At 43.4% G+C, this 15,955-nt stretch overlaps 1 protein-coding gene across 1 annotated transcript; it reads right to left on the reverse strand.

Moving 5' to 3' along the window:
• Positions 1-717: 717 nt before the first annotated feature.
• Positions 718-6,248, reverse strand: LOC139470968 (uncharacterized). The gene is made up of 4 exons (XM_071253289.1): positions 6,162-6,248; positions 2,775-2,852; positions 1,668-1,769; positions 718-912 (listed from the first exon to the last, which is right to left on the reverse strand). Exons 1-4 carry the CDS (start codon positions 6,201-6,203, stop codon positions 769-771), a joined length of 366 nt encoding a protein of 121 aa, XP_071109390.1. The 5' UTR covers positions 6,204-6,248; the 3' UTR covers positions 718-768.
• Positions 6,249-15,955: the final 9,707 nt, after the last annotated feature.

Raw genomic sequence — 15,955 nt, forward strand, 5'->3', positions numbered from 1 at the left:
GGCGCCCAGTGAAGGCGATCCGATCGATAATGACCAGCCAACCAACTGAAACTGACCACCCCGTCTACCCGGACTGACCACCCTTTCCACCCAGACTGACCACCCAATCCAATTGTGTCGCCTCTAACGACTGGCCATATCGTGCGAGGGACCAAGTCCCCGTGGTTATTGCAGAGAATTCGGCATCATTGAATGTAAACAACGATACACGCCCCTGGGGGCAAAATGACCCACAACATAACGGTTCTTCCAGCTGATTGGTCTCCAGACGATATGACGTCATAGTGCACTGACTCCAAAACGTCAGTGATTAGACGTCACACATGCTGCATTGTTGAGCTAGCACGACGTCATAAAAACACACGTTATGAAGTTGTGATGACCTTCCATTCTTCTGAATCTTCTTTCTGAATCGGGTCGGTCGGGTAGCCTAGTGGTTAAAGCGTTAGCTCGTCACGCCGAAGACCCGGGTTCGATTCCCGACATGGGTACAATGTGTGAAACCCATTTCTAGTGTCCCCCGCCGTGATATTGCTGGAATATTGATAAAAGCGGCGTAAAACCTCCCTCACTCACTCTTTCTGAACCAGTGTGAGAAATCGTAATATAAAGAAGAACGGATCATCTGCTGTTAATGATTGAACGAATAACAATTGTTTCAATTTCATATTTCATTGCATAGTCAAAACGAAGTCGAACTTAAAACACACGAAAGAACATTTTTTTAAATAAAAGTCATTCTTTAATATAATCATACACTTTGAAGCATTACGATGAAGAGTACTCTAACTTGAATACGTCGTGGTGAAAACATTCGGCTACCGCCCTGATATCATGGTAGTCGCTGCGGAGGTCGGTTAGATTCGCCACAGTCTCGCCCATCTCGGCAAGGATCTGACCGTACAACTCGTTCTGAAAGAACAGCGCATGCGCGTGTCAACATGGCTCGGAACAATAGAAAAGATAGTGTATCAAGGCAAGAGAAAGTATATACCCATGTTTGATGGTGGCTAAAAATGAAAATGGTTATTTGATGGTGATTATTTGATACGGGTGTCACAGACGATCATGGATCATATTAATGGATATCTGACAATCGGTCACGTGCATATGACTCCTCAAGGAACACGGGGGTCGCAATTTCAATGAACTCAGTAATGCTTGTTTGTTGTTTAAGTGAGTGAGTGAATATGGTTTTACGCCGCTTTTAGCAATATTCCAGCAACATCACGGCGGGGGACACCAGAAATGGGCTTCACACATTGTACCCATGTCGGGAATCGAACCCGGGTCTTCGACCGCCCCTGTTTATTGTTTAAAGCCGCACTCAGAGATAGTGCAGCTATGTGACGGCGGTCTGTAAATTATCGAGCCTGGATACTAAGACATGCAAGACACACATGTGTAAAACTAACCAAATATCTCACTCACTTACTAGCTAAATCACGCACGCACGCACCCACCCACTCACTCTAAACGCTCACTCACCTGCAGTCACTCACTCACTCACCCAAACACGGCAACAAACAAGTGACTCACTCACTCGCCCAAAACACAGACACCCACTCACGCACACACACACTCACTCAAAACATAGCCAAACACAATTTATCACTCATTCACCCAAAACACAGCCTCACTCACTCACTCACTCACTCACTCTGTACCTCCAATCCTTCCCGACTTCCCCTGTTCCTCATCTTCTCTGTCAGGTCTTCATCAGTTTCAACAATGAAACAGGCAGTGGCGTTCCTCACCAGCACGAGATCCTGGGTCAAGTTCATCAATTACATCATATCAGTAACTTACACATTCTTCGGGCACTAATGAAACATTGGAAAACCAAAGGCACACTAAAGCCTGGTTGGGGGATTTGGGGTGGGGTCATTCTGCACGTCATAATTTTCCTTTTTTGTTTTGTTTAACCTTGTAAGGAAATTTCTTTCAGCACCAAAATAATCAAATCTAGAATAATTATCAAAAAGTTACCCGAAAGTTTCTTTGTTATTTGAATTTGGGAAACATCAATTTATTAGTTCAAATTAGTGCACTGGCCAATCAGCATAAAACCAAACGTCATAATTACTGAATATATTTCCTGCGATAATTACTCAGAGAAACATTGATTGAAACAATGCTAATGTGAAGTTGAATTAATACTTGTGCAAAACTACAGTAAACTGTGGAAGGTGTCCTGTTTGGCAGCCGAGTTATTATAACTCTTGATGTGGTGCTGTTCTGTCATTGCTCAAGTGCTTGTATGCCAATGTATGTTACAAGTATATGGAGCGTGTTAATACATCGGCAGAGACAATGAGCAGACAGCAGGTTAAGTAGTGCAAATGATGAGAACAGTAAGCAAATATGCACGGTTGGTGTCCCTTGGAAATTCTCTGAATTAAGGAAATCAATCTAGCCCCAATTTCCGTTTCAAAAATCAACTTTTTTTTTTATAAATCACCGGTTGGTAAAAGCAATACAATTTAACCCAATTGAAGCAAATAATATTCAAATTGAACTTTCACGGCAAAATATAACATTTCAATTAAATGAACTGTGTTCAATTGATCCGGAGTTCGCAAAGTTTATCTATAATAGGTATTTCTCTGCTTTGCGATTTTACGTCAATTTAAGAGAGGAAAATCCCCGGTGTGGAGATTATAATATTCGTTGGAGCATTGTAATGTAAATGTTTGCAATAAATATGATATATATCATTATTATCCATCTGTATGGGACTCAACCCCATTACTCAAAGGCGCACTGATACTCACCGCTGAACGATGATACTCGAATGTATACCCACTGATTTTCCCGGTTCCAAATTCAAAGATGCCTAACCCAAACTGGGCCTGGAATAGATGGAAGAAGTGGGTGAGTGAATAGTGAGTGAGTATTGTTTTACGCCGCTTTTAGCAATAATCCAGCAATATATCGGCGAGGGACACCCGAAATGGGCTTCACACATTCATACATGAACAAACAAACAGACAAATAAACGTGTAAAGCCCGCGAGCCTTGTCAATGGTGCTGACAAAAAAAGACTATCATTATCAGGGTAAATCTCTGTACTAGGATGAGAGCAATCAAAACAAATATTATTATATACTACTCAAAATTTGATAAGGATCGTAGATATTTTTCTTAATAAAAAAACAAAATAACTGCATAACTGGCAATATTGTGTTCAAGTGAAATCAAAAACGTCTCCAACACACGTGCACGTGCATTTCATACCATGGGAAATGCGTTTCACATCACAGTTCATGCTTTTGCTACCATTGCACGATTTCCAAACAGGCAACGGTGTCTGATTCATTCTGAAACTGTAAACTCAATTGAGTGTTTACACTACGTTTATCTACGCAATGCCCCCTCAACGTGTAAGGCGTCGCCTGACGACAGAACAACTGGGCAGATGTATTGGAATGCCTGATGCTGGCTATTCACAACGTGACGTTGCCAATGCACTAAACGTCAGCCAGAGCGTTGTAAGCAGGGCCTGGTCCCGACAGCAAAATTATGGTACAGCAGCACACCGACATGGGGGTGGTCGTCAGAGGTCGACAACCCAACGCCAAGATCATTTTGTGGCTCTTCAGGCACGACGTCATCCCTTCTGGACAGCAACCAGTCTACGTAACGATCTCCTGAACGCCTCGGGGGTGAATGTTTCCACTCAGACGATACGGAATCGTCTTCACAATGCAGGTCTCTACTCGAGAAGGGCATGTGTCCGAATCCCCCTGACTGTTCGACACCGGCGGGAGCGATTGGAATGGGCTGAAGATCATGTCACTTGGACACGGAACGATTGGGTTCCAGTTCTGTTCACCGATGAGTCCAGGTATTGTTTGGACTTTACAGACAGGAGGCAGCGGGTGTGGCGACGACAACGTGAACGTTTCCATGATGCCAACATCAGTGAACATGACCGTTATGGTGGTGGTTCCATCATGGTCTGGGGTGGAATCAACAGAGATGGAAGGACAGATCTTCATGTCCTGGAGAGAGGAACAATGGCGGGGGTGAGGTACCGGGATGAGATCCTCGATGTGTACGTCAGACCCTACGCTGGTGCTGTTGGCCCTGAGTTCATCCTGATGGATGATAACGCCCGTCCTCATCGCTTCAGGGTGGTTGAGCGGTACCTTGAGCAGGAGACAATTGTCCGCATGGATTGGCCAGCGCGCTCGCCGGACTTGAACCCGATTGAGCATGTCTGGAACATGCTGCAGGTTGCCCTTTCACACCGTAGAGCACAACCCACGACTTTGGCAGAGCTCGGACGTGCCCTCGTGGAAGAGTGGAACAACCTTCCCATTGGGAACATCCGGGTGCTTATTGACAGCATATCTCGACGTTGTCAGGCCGTCATTGATGCAAGGGGAGGTCATACTCGATATTGACACTTCATCGACTAAGTGTAATGATGGACTATCCCTCATAACTGTGTTTTTCTTTCTCTTGTTTGCTGTTAACATTTTTTAATGAAATGCCTTTTGGTGTTTGCAGATTTCAAACATTCCATATTGATACAAGTTCGTGCCGTTCATGAATTTTCATTCATAACATGATTAAACACGTTTCTGAGTCAGAGTCATGTCTTTTGTTATGTTTGTGGTAACTTACACACATATCACCTAGTGATCCTTATCAAATTTTGAGTAGTATATTTACTTTGATTGAATTCAGGGTGAATCTGGAAATTGAACCCTCGTTTATTGGAATCTGACATGCATGGAGGGAAGTCTAGGTCTCTGTACGCAACTCTGCACAGCGAATTGCGGCATCCCCTCATCTGTCCCCCACCCCCTCATCTGTTCCGTCCCCCCTCATCTGTTCCGTCCCACCCCATCTGTTCCGTCCCCCCTCATCTGTTCCATCCACCTCATCTGTTCCGTCCCACCTCATCTGTTCCGTTCCCCCTCATCTGTTCCGTCCCCCCTCATCTGTTCCATCCACCTCATCTGTTTCGTCCCCCCTCATCTGTTCCGTCCCCCCTCATCTGTTCCGTCCCACCTCATCTGTTCCGTCCCCCTCTTCTGTTCCGTCCCCCCTCTTCTGTTCCGTCCCCCCTCATCTGTTCCGTACCCCCTCATCTGTTCCATCCACCTCATCTGTTCCGTCCCACATCATCTGTTCCATCCACAACATCTGTTCCGTCCCACCTCATCTGTTACACCCACCTCATCTGTTCCATCCACCTCATCTGTTCCGTCCCACCTCATCTGTTCCGTCCACCTCATCTGTTCCATCCCACCTCATCTGTTCCGTCCACCTCATCTGTTCCGTCCACCTCATCTGTTCCGTCCCCCCTCATCTGTTCCATCCACCACCTCATCTGTTCCATCCACCTCATCTGTTCCATCCACCACATCTGTTTCGTCCCACCTCATCTGTTCCGTTCCACCTCATCTGTTCCGTCCCACCTTATCTTTTCCGTCCCACCTCATGTGTTCCGTCCCACCTCATCTGTTCCGTCCACCTCATTTGTTCCGTCCCACCTCATCTGTTCCGTCCACCTCATTTGTTCCGTCCCACCTTATCTTTTCCGTCCCACCTCATCTGTTCCGTCTCCTCTCATCTGCCCCCAACCCCTCATCTGTTCTTTCCCCCCTTATCTGCCCCCTCATCAGTTCCAAACCGCACCCCCTACCCACCCATTCCTCAACTATATTAATCTAATACCGATTGGCCCCGTTAAGGATTTACAGCGATCTTCTGACGCCAACTGGCTTCAAGTCATGAAATAATTACATACCACTCTCTTTCTGAATACTCTCTTCTGTCGGAAGTGGACTCCAGATCGAAAACACAGCCGGTGCTGTGTGCCCATGTGTTGAATCGAACCTTGGTTTTCGACAAATAGAAGCTTCAACTACTCACCACCCCCAACCCCCCAACAACAAACAAAAAAACAGTATTTGCAGTAGTATTTTAAGGATGCGTCCAGGCGTCATGTGAAAATTAAAGATCGTCACAAATACAGTCAGTGATATAACATGACTGGCGGCGGGTTAAATCGCCTACCATATTGATCTCTCACATTTATTAATCTATCAAACTTAAATAAAATGTATCATTAACTAAAACAATACCAGAGGATTTTAAGACATTTTAAATGCGAGTTCAATGTTAACGAGGAAGAATTAACTCACATAGGCCACAAAGGACAGGGTAGATAAAATCAACAGTCGCATGCTTTGTCTCACTTCACACAATTACTAACGTCAGCTGGGGAGGTCAGCTGTTATCTTTAGTTCAGATAGTGCCTATTTTGACATTGCATTTGTAAGGTCATATGAACTCAGAATGTAGTTCAAATACTACGAGTGAGTGAGTGAGTGAGTTGGGTTTAACGCCGCTTTTAACAGTAGTCCAGTTATATCAGGGCCTGTCAGCTTAATGTGGGAGGAAAGCCCGAAGTGATGCAGGTCTCAGATGTTTACCACTTCGGTGAAACCCAAGAGCACGGGTATGGTGCTGACAAACCTAGAAACATAATCAGGGCGAACCGGGATTCGAACCCACAATCATAGGTTTCTGGTGTGCCCAAGGGACGCAACTCTGCATATCGAATTGCGGCGCCTTGGGCGAGTGGGCCACCCGTGCCCCCCAAATACTACGAGAACATATTGTGTTTAAGAAGATAAAATAAGTTGTACCAGGATCACTTTGGGTACTGGGGGTTTATGCGTTTCGCGTTAGGTTTTATACCACGAGCCGGACATGTTTTAATGTGACATTGTTAAAGAATTAACCCAATTTCAAAAATGATAGAAAACAGCTTTTCGATTGAGGTGAATGAGTGAGTATGGTTTTACGCCGCTTTTAACAATATTCCATCAATATCACGGCGGGGGACACCAGAAATGGGCTTCACACATTGTAGCCATGTCGGGAATCGAACCCGGGTATTCGGCGTGATGAGCGAACGCTTTAACAAAGGGGCTACCCGACCGCCCCCGATTGAGCTGAGGTGAACATGTACGATGCACATGACTTCCATTGACTCGGAATAAGCGTGCTGAATTTTGCTTTGATGCGGGGTATAAGCGATTTATTCCGTCTCTCAGAAATCCACGTGCAGCCTGTAATGCTCATGGCGGGGTATAAAAGATTTATGCCCCCGCTGAGAAATTTATTCCCCTCCAAGACGTGTTACACAGTATTTTATCAAGATCACGTGGACCAGTCAGATCTCATCCTTCTGACATGGAGGTATGATAAAATTTGAATGACCCCGGTTTTTCACAAAAGCCTGGAAATGTTAAGATTACAGATTTGTACATGTGACAACAGAAATCCCTGTGAAAATCGTGCAAACATATATTCATGTGATATAGTAATAGGTACTGAAATGTCACAGACTTAATAAGTGTAAAATCCGAGGTCAAAATCCTAGAGTTGCTGACTTCCACTGCTTTGGAACAAATATGACTCCCCTTCCGATTTCGCTTCACATTTTTAGCATGCATTAATAATACACACAGGAGATATGGATTACCAACGGACTTCAAGTACCGGTGACAGAATACAAAGAAAACGGGTTATTCGTGGACTCGTGTATTCGAAGATCAGGAAATGAAAATTTAATGTAAAATATCAATAGATCTTCAAAACAGATACTGCCGGTTTACATATGAGCCCCACAAACAATTTCTCGTCTCGGAGGACACCGATTTCACGTAAAATGATCTTTTCGTCAAGGGCTATTTACGAAGTGCCGGGTGTTGAAACTTGATACAACACTCTTGTTATTCACAAAACCGGTCGATAGTGTGTCTGTGGTGTCTACCCGGTAGAGGCAGGAGGTGTTGCCTATACCAACTGCTGATGCGCAACACCGCCGGTGGTGACAGCATCACGTCTTGCGAGTTTGAGTATTTCGTCGGGATAATGGAATGGAAGTGTGAATCTGGGCCCGTCTCGATGTGCAAGCGTAGCTATTCGACTATTGTAATTCCAATACTTTAGCACAGACTTACGAAAGAGGTTATGCTACAGCTATCGTAATTCCAATACTTCAACAAAGACTTACGACAGACGTAACGCTACAACTATCGTTATTCAAATTCTTCAAAACAGACTTACGACAGGCGTAACGCTACAACTATCGTTATTCCAATACTTCAACACAGACTTACGACAGACGTAACGCTACAACTATTGTAATTCCAATACTTCAACAAAGACTTACGGCAGACGTAACGCAACAACTATTCATTTGTAATTCCAATACTTCAATACAGACTTACGACAGACGTTATGCTACAGCTATCGTAATTCCAATACTTCAACACTGACTTACGATAGACGTAACGCTACAACTATCGTTATTCCAATACTTCAACACTGACTCACGACAGACGTAACGCGACAACTATTGTAATTCCAATACTTCAAAACAGACTTACGACAGACGTAACGCTACAACTATCGTTATTCCAATCCTTCAACACTGACTTACGATAGACGTAACGCTACAACTATCGTTATACCAATACTTCAACACTGACTCACGACAGACGTAACGCGACAACTATTGTAATTCCAATACTTCAAAACAGATTTACGACAGACGTGACGCTACAACTATTGTAATTCCAATACTTCAAAACAGACTTACGACAGACGTAACGCTACAGCTATTGTAATTCCAAAGCTTCAACACTGACTTACGACAGACGTAACGCGACAGCTATCGTAACTCCTATGGGGGCACGGGTGGCCCAGTCGTCTAAGGCGCCGCGATTCGCTGTGCAGGGTTGCGTCCCTTGCGCATGTCAGAAACCTATGATTGTGGGTTCGAATCCCAGTTCGCCCCGATTATGTTTCTAGGTTAGTCAACACCATACCCGTGCTCGTGGGTTTCACCGAAGTGGTAAACGTCTGAGACCTGCATCACTTCGGGCTTTCCTCCCACATGAAGCTGACACGCCGTGATATAGCTGGAATACTGTAAAAAGCGGCGTTAAACTCAACTCACTCAATCACTCACTCGTAACTCCTATTCTTCAACACAGACTTACGACAGTTGCAGCTTGACAATCGCTTTTTGAAAAGGAGACCTGGCGGTGATTTGTTTTGAAGTTACTGAACACCAGAGATGACCAGGCTCACCGACTTGGTTGATGCATGTCATCGTATCCCAATTGCGAAGATCGATGATCATGATGTCAATAGAGGTTATCACGCGAGTGTGTTTGGGGATGGTAAATATCCTGCAGTAGGAATAAACATTGTATTTAGCAGAATGACGAGGGTGACCCCATGTTTGTTTATAAACAGTGAAAGTAGTCCTACTTGACCTTTGATATTTGCATCTCTATCCGCATATGACCCCAACGGATATCGTTTTTATCCGTTGGCCTTATCCTGTCGAGAAACCTACCCATTATATGATAAATCACTGTATTATTAACAAACAGCCGTCATATAGCTGGAATAGTGCTGATTGAACATCTTCGTGATCATTCATGTCACCAAATTGGACGATGTCACGAGAAACACCAAGTGCAGGTCTATCACGTGCTCTCGAGCAGTCCAATTTGCAGTAGGGGTGTTGGGTGAGCGGTAGGTGACACAAAGCAGAAAACATTTCTGCGGTGAATTAACTTGAAACCACAATGATTCAGAATTATTATACTTCCAGATTTGTTCTATGCTTGACCTAAGTGAATAAGAAAAATATACATTTATGCCACCCCAAAAGAATTTCTGTCCCCCCTGTGCGGGTCATGGAAGAGCTCAAGGAGAAGGTCGGCTGACTGAACACCGGCGTGGTGTGAGTGGGCGAAGCAACACAGGTCGTAGATTTGAGTCAATTTGTGTCGGATACTTCTGATATTCAAGAGGAATATCCTTACATCGTTACTTGTGTTTGATTCTTTTGGACCGGGATTTGGATGTATATCACCAGCAATGAGCAACAGAAGGAGAGATTCATTTCAAGTTTACACACAAACCAACCAAATATCATGACAAATGTGGAATAGGTACACAGTGAAGTGTTTTTTTTTGCAAAGGATGCTGACTTGACTGATGAACGCTTCATGCCTAAGGTGAGTTGGCTCTCATCTTTTTATGAAATAACCCAATCGTTGCCCTGCACGTTGTCATTATGCTCTGCGATGATTACAAAAGGACAACATGTATCAACGCCAAAGGTTTCCAAGTTAAAACATGTCAGTTCAAATAAGTACATTTCTACAATCCCTGCTTGACTCTAACATGCTGCTGTATTTATCAACCCAAAATGATGCAATATTCAGATAATCAAGTATTCTTCCCTGAATTTGGGAAATACTCGATTTTTATTGGTAAATTCTTTTACAGTCATTTTCGGTAGGCATATTTAAATGATATGTGGAATTAAAGGCTACAAACTGTTTATGTAGAAGCATGGTCTTAAAACACAAAGAGTACTGACATAGGGAACACCCCGCATATTGTCAACCCAACATAAACATACTTCGCAGTTGTAAATATGTTTCAGAAACTGAGCCTAACTGCGCCAATGTTGACCCAATGTTGACCCGATGTTGACCCTATGTGAAGTAGTATGATTTAAGGTAAGTGATCCCCCAACAGCGGCAATAAGGACTCGACTTAATGTCACATGTATTGCCAACAACTGACCAGTGAGTCGGTGGAACCGTGAAGATTCCCGGGTAGAATAGGTCTTCAGCAACCCATGCTTGCCGTAAAAGGCGACTATGCTTGTCGTAAAAGGCGAAAACGAGATCGGGTGGTCAGGCTCGCTGACTTGGTTAAAGCATGTCATCGATCTCAATTGCGTAGATGGATGCTCATGATATCAATCACTGGATTGTCTGGTCCAGACTCGATTATTGACAGACCGCCGTCTTATAGCTTAAATATTGCTGAGTGCGGCGTTAAACAACAAACAAACAAAGTGAGTTGGGTTTAAGGCCACTTTTGACAGTATCCAAAGCACTGACCTCTCCCGCCTTTTGTCTTGATTACTGTATATAATTGGGGGCGGAGTGGGAAAGTGGTCAAAAGCGCCAGGCCACCCGGCCTGTTATTCAGCCTGTTAACAATGTTAACAGGTCTTAAAAGTGTCGTATCCACACCCTGGGTACAGTATGTTCATATACCGAAACACAAGCGTCAAAGCATGTGGTGTCATCCTGGATAAGTGACTTTGTTCAAATGTGCCTCTGTTCACCCAGGAGGGTGGATGAAAATAAACCCCAAGCACCCTTACGCAGCTTGGTTTGTATACTCCCCATGGAGTTGAGAATGATTACTGAAATGCGCGCGGATCAACGCTCGAGGAACAAATAAACCGCATTTGAGCAGATTCCAGTACCCGCATATGTTCGGTATATAAATTTATGATATATTAAAACTGTGACGTCATGAAATTGTTTGAATGCTAATTATTTTTCAGGAATGGAGAATTGTTTGTTAACTATACATTATCTTGAACCAGCATTTGAATTCATTTCCACTTGGAATAGACGGAACTATTTTTTATATTTATTGACAAGTGAATAATTTCATTTTTTCTCGAAAACGTGTCGCCAGAGGGGTTCGAACCCGCATCGTTTGATTTGAAAAGGTGTAATTGTCAACCACAGATACTGCGGCACATAAATGTTTGGGGCGGTCGGGTAGCCTAGTGGTTAGAACGTTCGATCGTCACACCGAAGATCCGGGTTCGATTCCCGACATGGGTACAATGTGTGAAGCCCATTTCTGGTGTCCCCCGCCGTGATATTGCTGGAATATTGCTAAAAGCGGCGTTAAACCATACTCACTCACTCACATAAATGTTTGGCGTGATATTAACTATAAAATAATTTCATACTGTTGCATAATGCTTAAAAGATCAAAATAATATGAATATTATTTGTGTTAAAAAAGGTTACCTTCCACGATGTTCATATTTATAGGTGGGGCACGGATGGCCCAGTCGTCTAAGGCGCCGCGATTCGCTGTGCAGAGTTGCGTCCCTTGGGCACGCCAGAAACCTATGATTATGGGTTCGAATCCCGGTTCGCCCTGATTATGTTTCTAGGTTTGTCAGCACCATACCCGTGTTCGTGGGTTTCACCGAAGTGGTAAACGTCTGAGACCTGCATCACTTCGGGCTTTCCTCCCACATTAATCTGACACGCTTTGATGTAACTGGAATACTGTTAAAAGCGGCGTTAAACCCAGCTCACTCACTCATATTTATTGCATTAAGATAAACCTTTGATGAGAAAAAAACAAGTGCAAATGCATGTCCGTATGTGCATATAATGACCTATGTTTACTAGATATTATTTGAGTCGGTGTTTAATGACATATCTTACTCATATGTGTTTTTGTTTACTTTTATACGTAGATGAACATGTTGTGTCACCCGTGAAGATCCGGGAGATGAATTGGTCTTCAGCAACCCATGCTTGCCGTAAGAGGCGACTAACGGGATTGGGTGGTCAGACTCGTTGACGCATGTCATCGTACCCCAGTTACGTGGATCTATGCTCATGATGTCAATCACTGGATTGTGTGGTCCAGACCGCCGTCATACAGCTGGAATATTGCTGAGTGCGGCGTTAAACTAACAAAAACGTGTAATGTCCAAAACAACCTCAGCACTACGACTGTTAAGGTATGGGAGTTACTGTCACCTTAGCGCTAAGATCGCTTTGTACAACGGAACCCTGATCCCCAACTGCACGAGTGACTGCATGATTGTATAACCCAGGTCCAGACAGGTGTTTCAACAATAATGTCCTATTGCGATTATTATTACTGTAAATACATTTAGACCCGGGGTAGAATAGGTCTTCAGCAATCCATGCTTGTCGTAAGAGGCGACTAACGGGATCGGGTGGTCAGGCTCGCTGACTTGGTTGACACATGTCATCGTACCCCAATTGCGTGGATCGATGCTCATGATATATAGCTGGATTACATAACAAAACCAAAATTATGTCATCAGTTCATAAATCGAAGACAAAGCAAACGCAGTACAAAAATAGCTGTAATCCACGGAATTGACATGCATCAACCAAGCCAGCGGGTTGCTGAAGACCTATTCTTCTCCGGATCTTCACGGGTCTCATTTATATGTAACAGGGATTGTTTACAAACTTGCAAATCGTATCGCATTGATCATTTCATATAATGAGCCAATTTCGGACATCTGTTCGAAAGACACTGAAAGACCGCAAAAGCAATTTCAAGCTAGCAATCACCAGTGGTCAACTTCAGGAACAAACCAGTGCTCTTCACATGGTCTGCAGTTAATGGCTCTTCTGCAGTTCTAGGTTCATAACGTGGATGCTATGTCTTTGAGCGACACTGGTTGTCCAATGATGATTGCTAGCTTGAAATTGCTTTTGCGGTTTTTCACTACCACGTCTGACTCGGCAATATTTCAGCTATGACACCAGTGATACACACCCTTTAGTCACCTCATATGACAAACATGGGCGGCTGAAGACCACTTCTCACCCGAGTCCCAGAGGTGTGTAGTGTAATGGATAACAAAGAAGACTGGTGGCTGGCACACATTTATTCGGCTCAACTACAAATTTTAAATTCATCAAATAGCTGGTTCCAGCTTTCTCCATAGTTCTGTGCCTTATCCTCCCGAGTCGCTTGAGTAATGATCCCTGAAAGTATAATTAATATTACACATCAAACTGATGATATGAAAGCTCTAAATATGTTGCGCAGTTGCCTATGGTCTGTTTTGATAATAAACGTCGCAGCACAAATTTCCGTTCTGCGCCAAAGTGGAACAATTTGGTTCAATTGTGTTGAGGCAGAAACAGGATGATCATTCCGCAAATATACTCACTAAACCCGTTTAACTGGCCTAAAACTCGGCCCTTGGCGAGAATAGAAATCATGGCAACAATACGTAGGACGAAGTGGCAAAACCAGAAGGCTTCTTCGCGCATCATGGAATTTGCTCACGTGAGGCATTGTCTTCATCAGCTGACGAACGTCAACAAATTCAATCCTTAAGTGTATGTTTGTGATTTTATGCCGCATTCAGCAATATTCCAGCTATATGATGGCGGTCGGTAAATAATCAAGTCTGGACCAGACAATCCAGTGATTGATATGAGCATCGATCCCTTAAATGTATGACCATGCTTTTTGACTGAACCTGTATACAGTATAACAAAAGTGGTTGAATGGAATCGCAAACGCAGGTTGAACTTCTTAAGATGATAGTTTCATCATAGCAGATGACGTCAGCTCGGAAGGCCCTGTGGAAATAGATACAGCGTTATGCAACATACAACATTACGGTTAGAACTTATGAACATATCACAATCTTATAGGATCCACGCAGTTGGGACACACGACACAATGAACAATATCACAGTGGATTGCCACGAAAATATATGATAGATGACTCAGGGTATGCTTGTGTCACGGTCACTCATCATGTGCGGAATTCTAGTCCACTAGAGGTGAAGGAATCTCATTTCTTTGTCGGCGTCAGGGGAGGATTTCAGGGGTGAAGGGGGAGATTTTGTTTTAGAGGCCAAAAACAGACGGATACAGATGTGGATGCCGCCGGGACTTCCTACAGAACAGCACTGGCAGAGAATATGCCGCAACATAGACACTTTAGACCAGGTAATAACTAAACACTAAATTGATAATATGCAACTTTTTAAAAAACTATATTCATACTGTCAAAACAGTAAAACGCACTGGTTTAAACCAAGAGAGTGGAAAATGATGCCAAACAATGGTTGTATTGAGGACGAAGTCCATTTTGTGTTTGTCTGCCCGTTTTACGCAACATTAAGACAAAAGTATATTCCTGTAAGATTCTATAACAATCCATGTATTAAGACTTTTAGTAATCTCTTAAATAGCAAAAATGACTGTATACTCAGAAATGTAGCTAAGTATGTGAAGGAAGCCCTATTATTACGTACCAATCTCTAATATTATACCCTTAAGATTGTATATTACTATATATAACTGAAATGTACATGGGCCTATGGCCTCCCATACATGAATGAACACACGTATAACATGCCAAACTTTGCACACCTTTCATTTGTGTTCATTAAGTTGGTACACACGTGCACACTGCAATATGTGTTTTTAAAGTTTGTCTGAATATGTAAATTCTGTCCTGAAAACAGTAGAAATACATTTCTACAGGCACAGTAGAAATGTTTATATACTTGCCTCTTTAAGATAACGTAAGGGGGAATAACTGGTGTTTAAGGATCAATACATATACAGCTGCGTGGTGTTGTGGTGGTTCACCTTTCCCCATGTAAGGGGAGTTTACTGCTGTTCAACTGGCATTTAATAATGACCTCCGTGTTTCCCGACCCTCGGTTTTCAGTTTGTGACCACATTGTAATGGATTTTCAAGAGTTGTATTCACGTCTGAATAATGGCCCTTCTTGAGTAAACCATACTGCTATGCAAATGCATTACAATAATGTTAACAATAAGAACAGTTTGATAGGAATTTTATTACATTGTTGTATGTCTGCGCTTCCGTGATCAATTTCTCGTTTCCTCTTCTCATGCCACACCGGCATAGAAACAGAGCCATATGATACAGATAAAGGTAACATCGGACTTTTTTTGTAGTTCCTGTTCTTTGCACATGATAACCATGAATGTAAAAGAGCCACACTTGCCTGCCTGCCATGTTGCTTACAGTCTCTGATGAAAGAAACGAGAAGTTCAGCTCCTGTCCCCCACAGACACATCTCCAGCATCTGCCAAGCCCTATGATGGTCCGTGGCATGTCGGCACGAGTCTTGGGCTCGAATTGTCCTGAAACCCAGCGTGATGGCAAAATATTTAAGGATTGCATCCCACAATAATTTAAAACTTGCCTTTGCCATGTTGATTTCCATGTGTCCGGGTCCTGGGAGCAATTAGATGTTTCCGAATGTCCGGTGTTCCTGTGGATTGTGACATGGTAGGTTAT

This window comes from Haliotis cracherodii, unplaced genomic scaffold (assembly GCF_022045235.1).
Source record: "Haliotis cracherodii isolate W230 unplaced genomic scaffold, xgHalCrac1.p SCAF_21, whole genome shotgun sequence".
NCBI lineage: Eukaryota > Metazoa > Mollusca > Gastropoda > Lepetellida > Haliotidae > Haliotis > Haliotis cracherodii.

What these genes read in the sequence shown, in the direction of transcription:
- LOC139470968 (XM_071253289.1), bottom strand. Translation starts at nt 6,203, where the DNA reads ATGCGACTGTTGATTTTATCTACCCTGTCCTTTGTGGCCTAT. An exon ending in CCCTGTCCTTTGTGGCCTAT is followed by an intron (nt 2,853 to 6,161) that starts GTGAGTTAATTC and finishes CATCTATTCCAG; the next exon opens with GCCCAGTTTGGGTTAGGCAT. An exon ending in GAAGTCGGGAAGGATTGGAG is followed by an intron (nt 913 to 1,667) that starts GTACAGAGTGAG and finishes CTGTTCTTTCAG; the next exon opens with AACGAGTTGTACGGTCAGAT.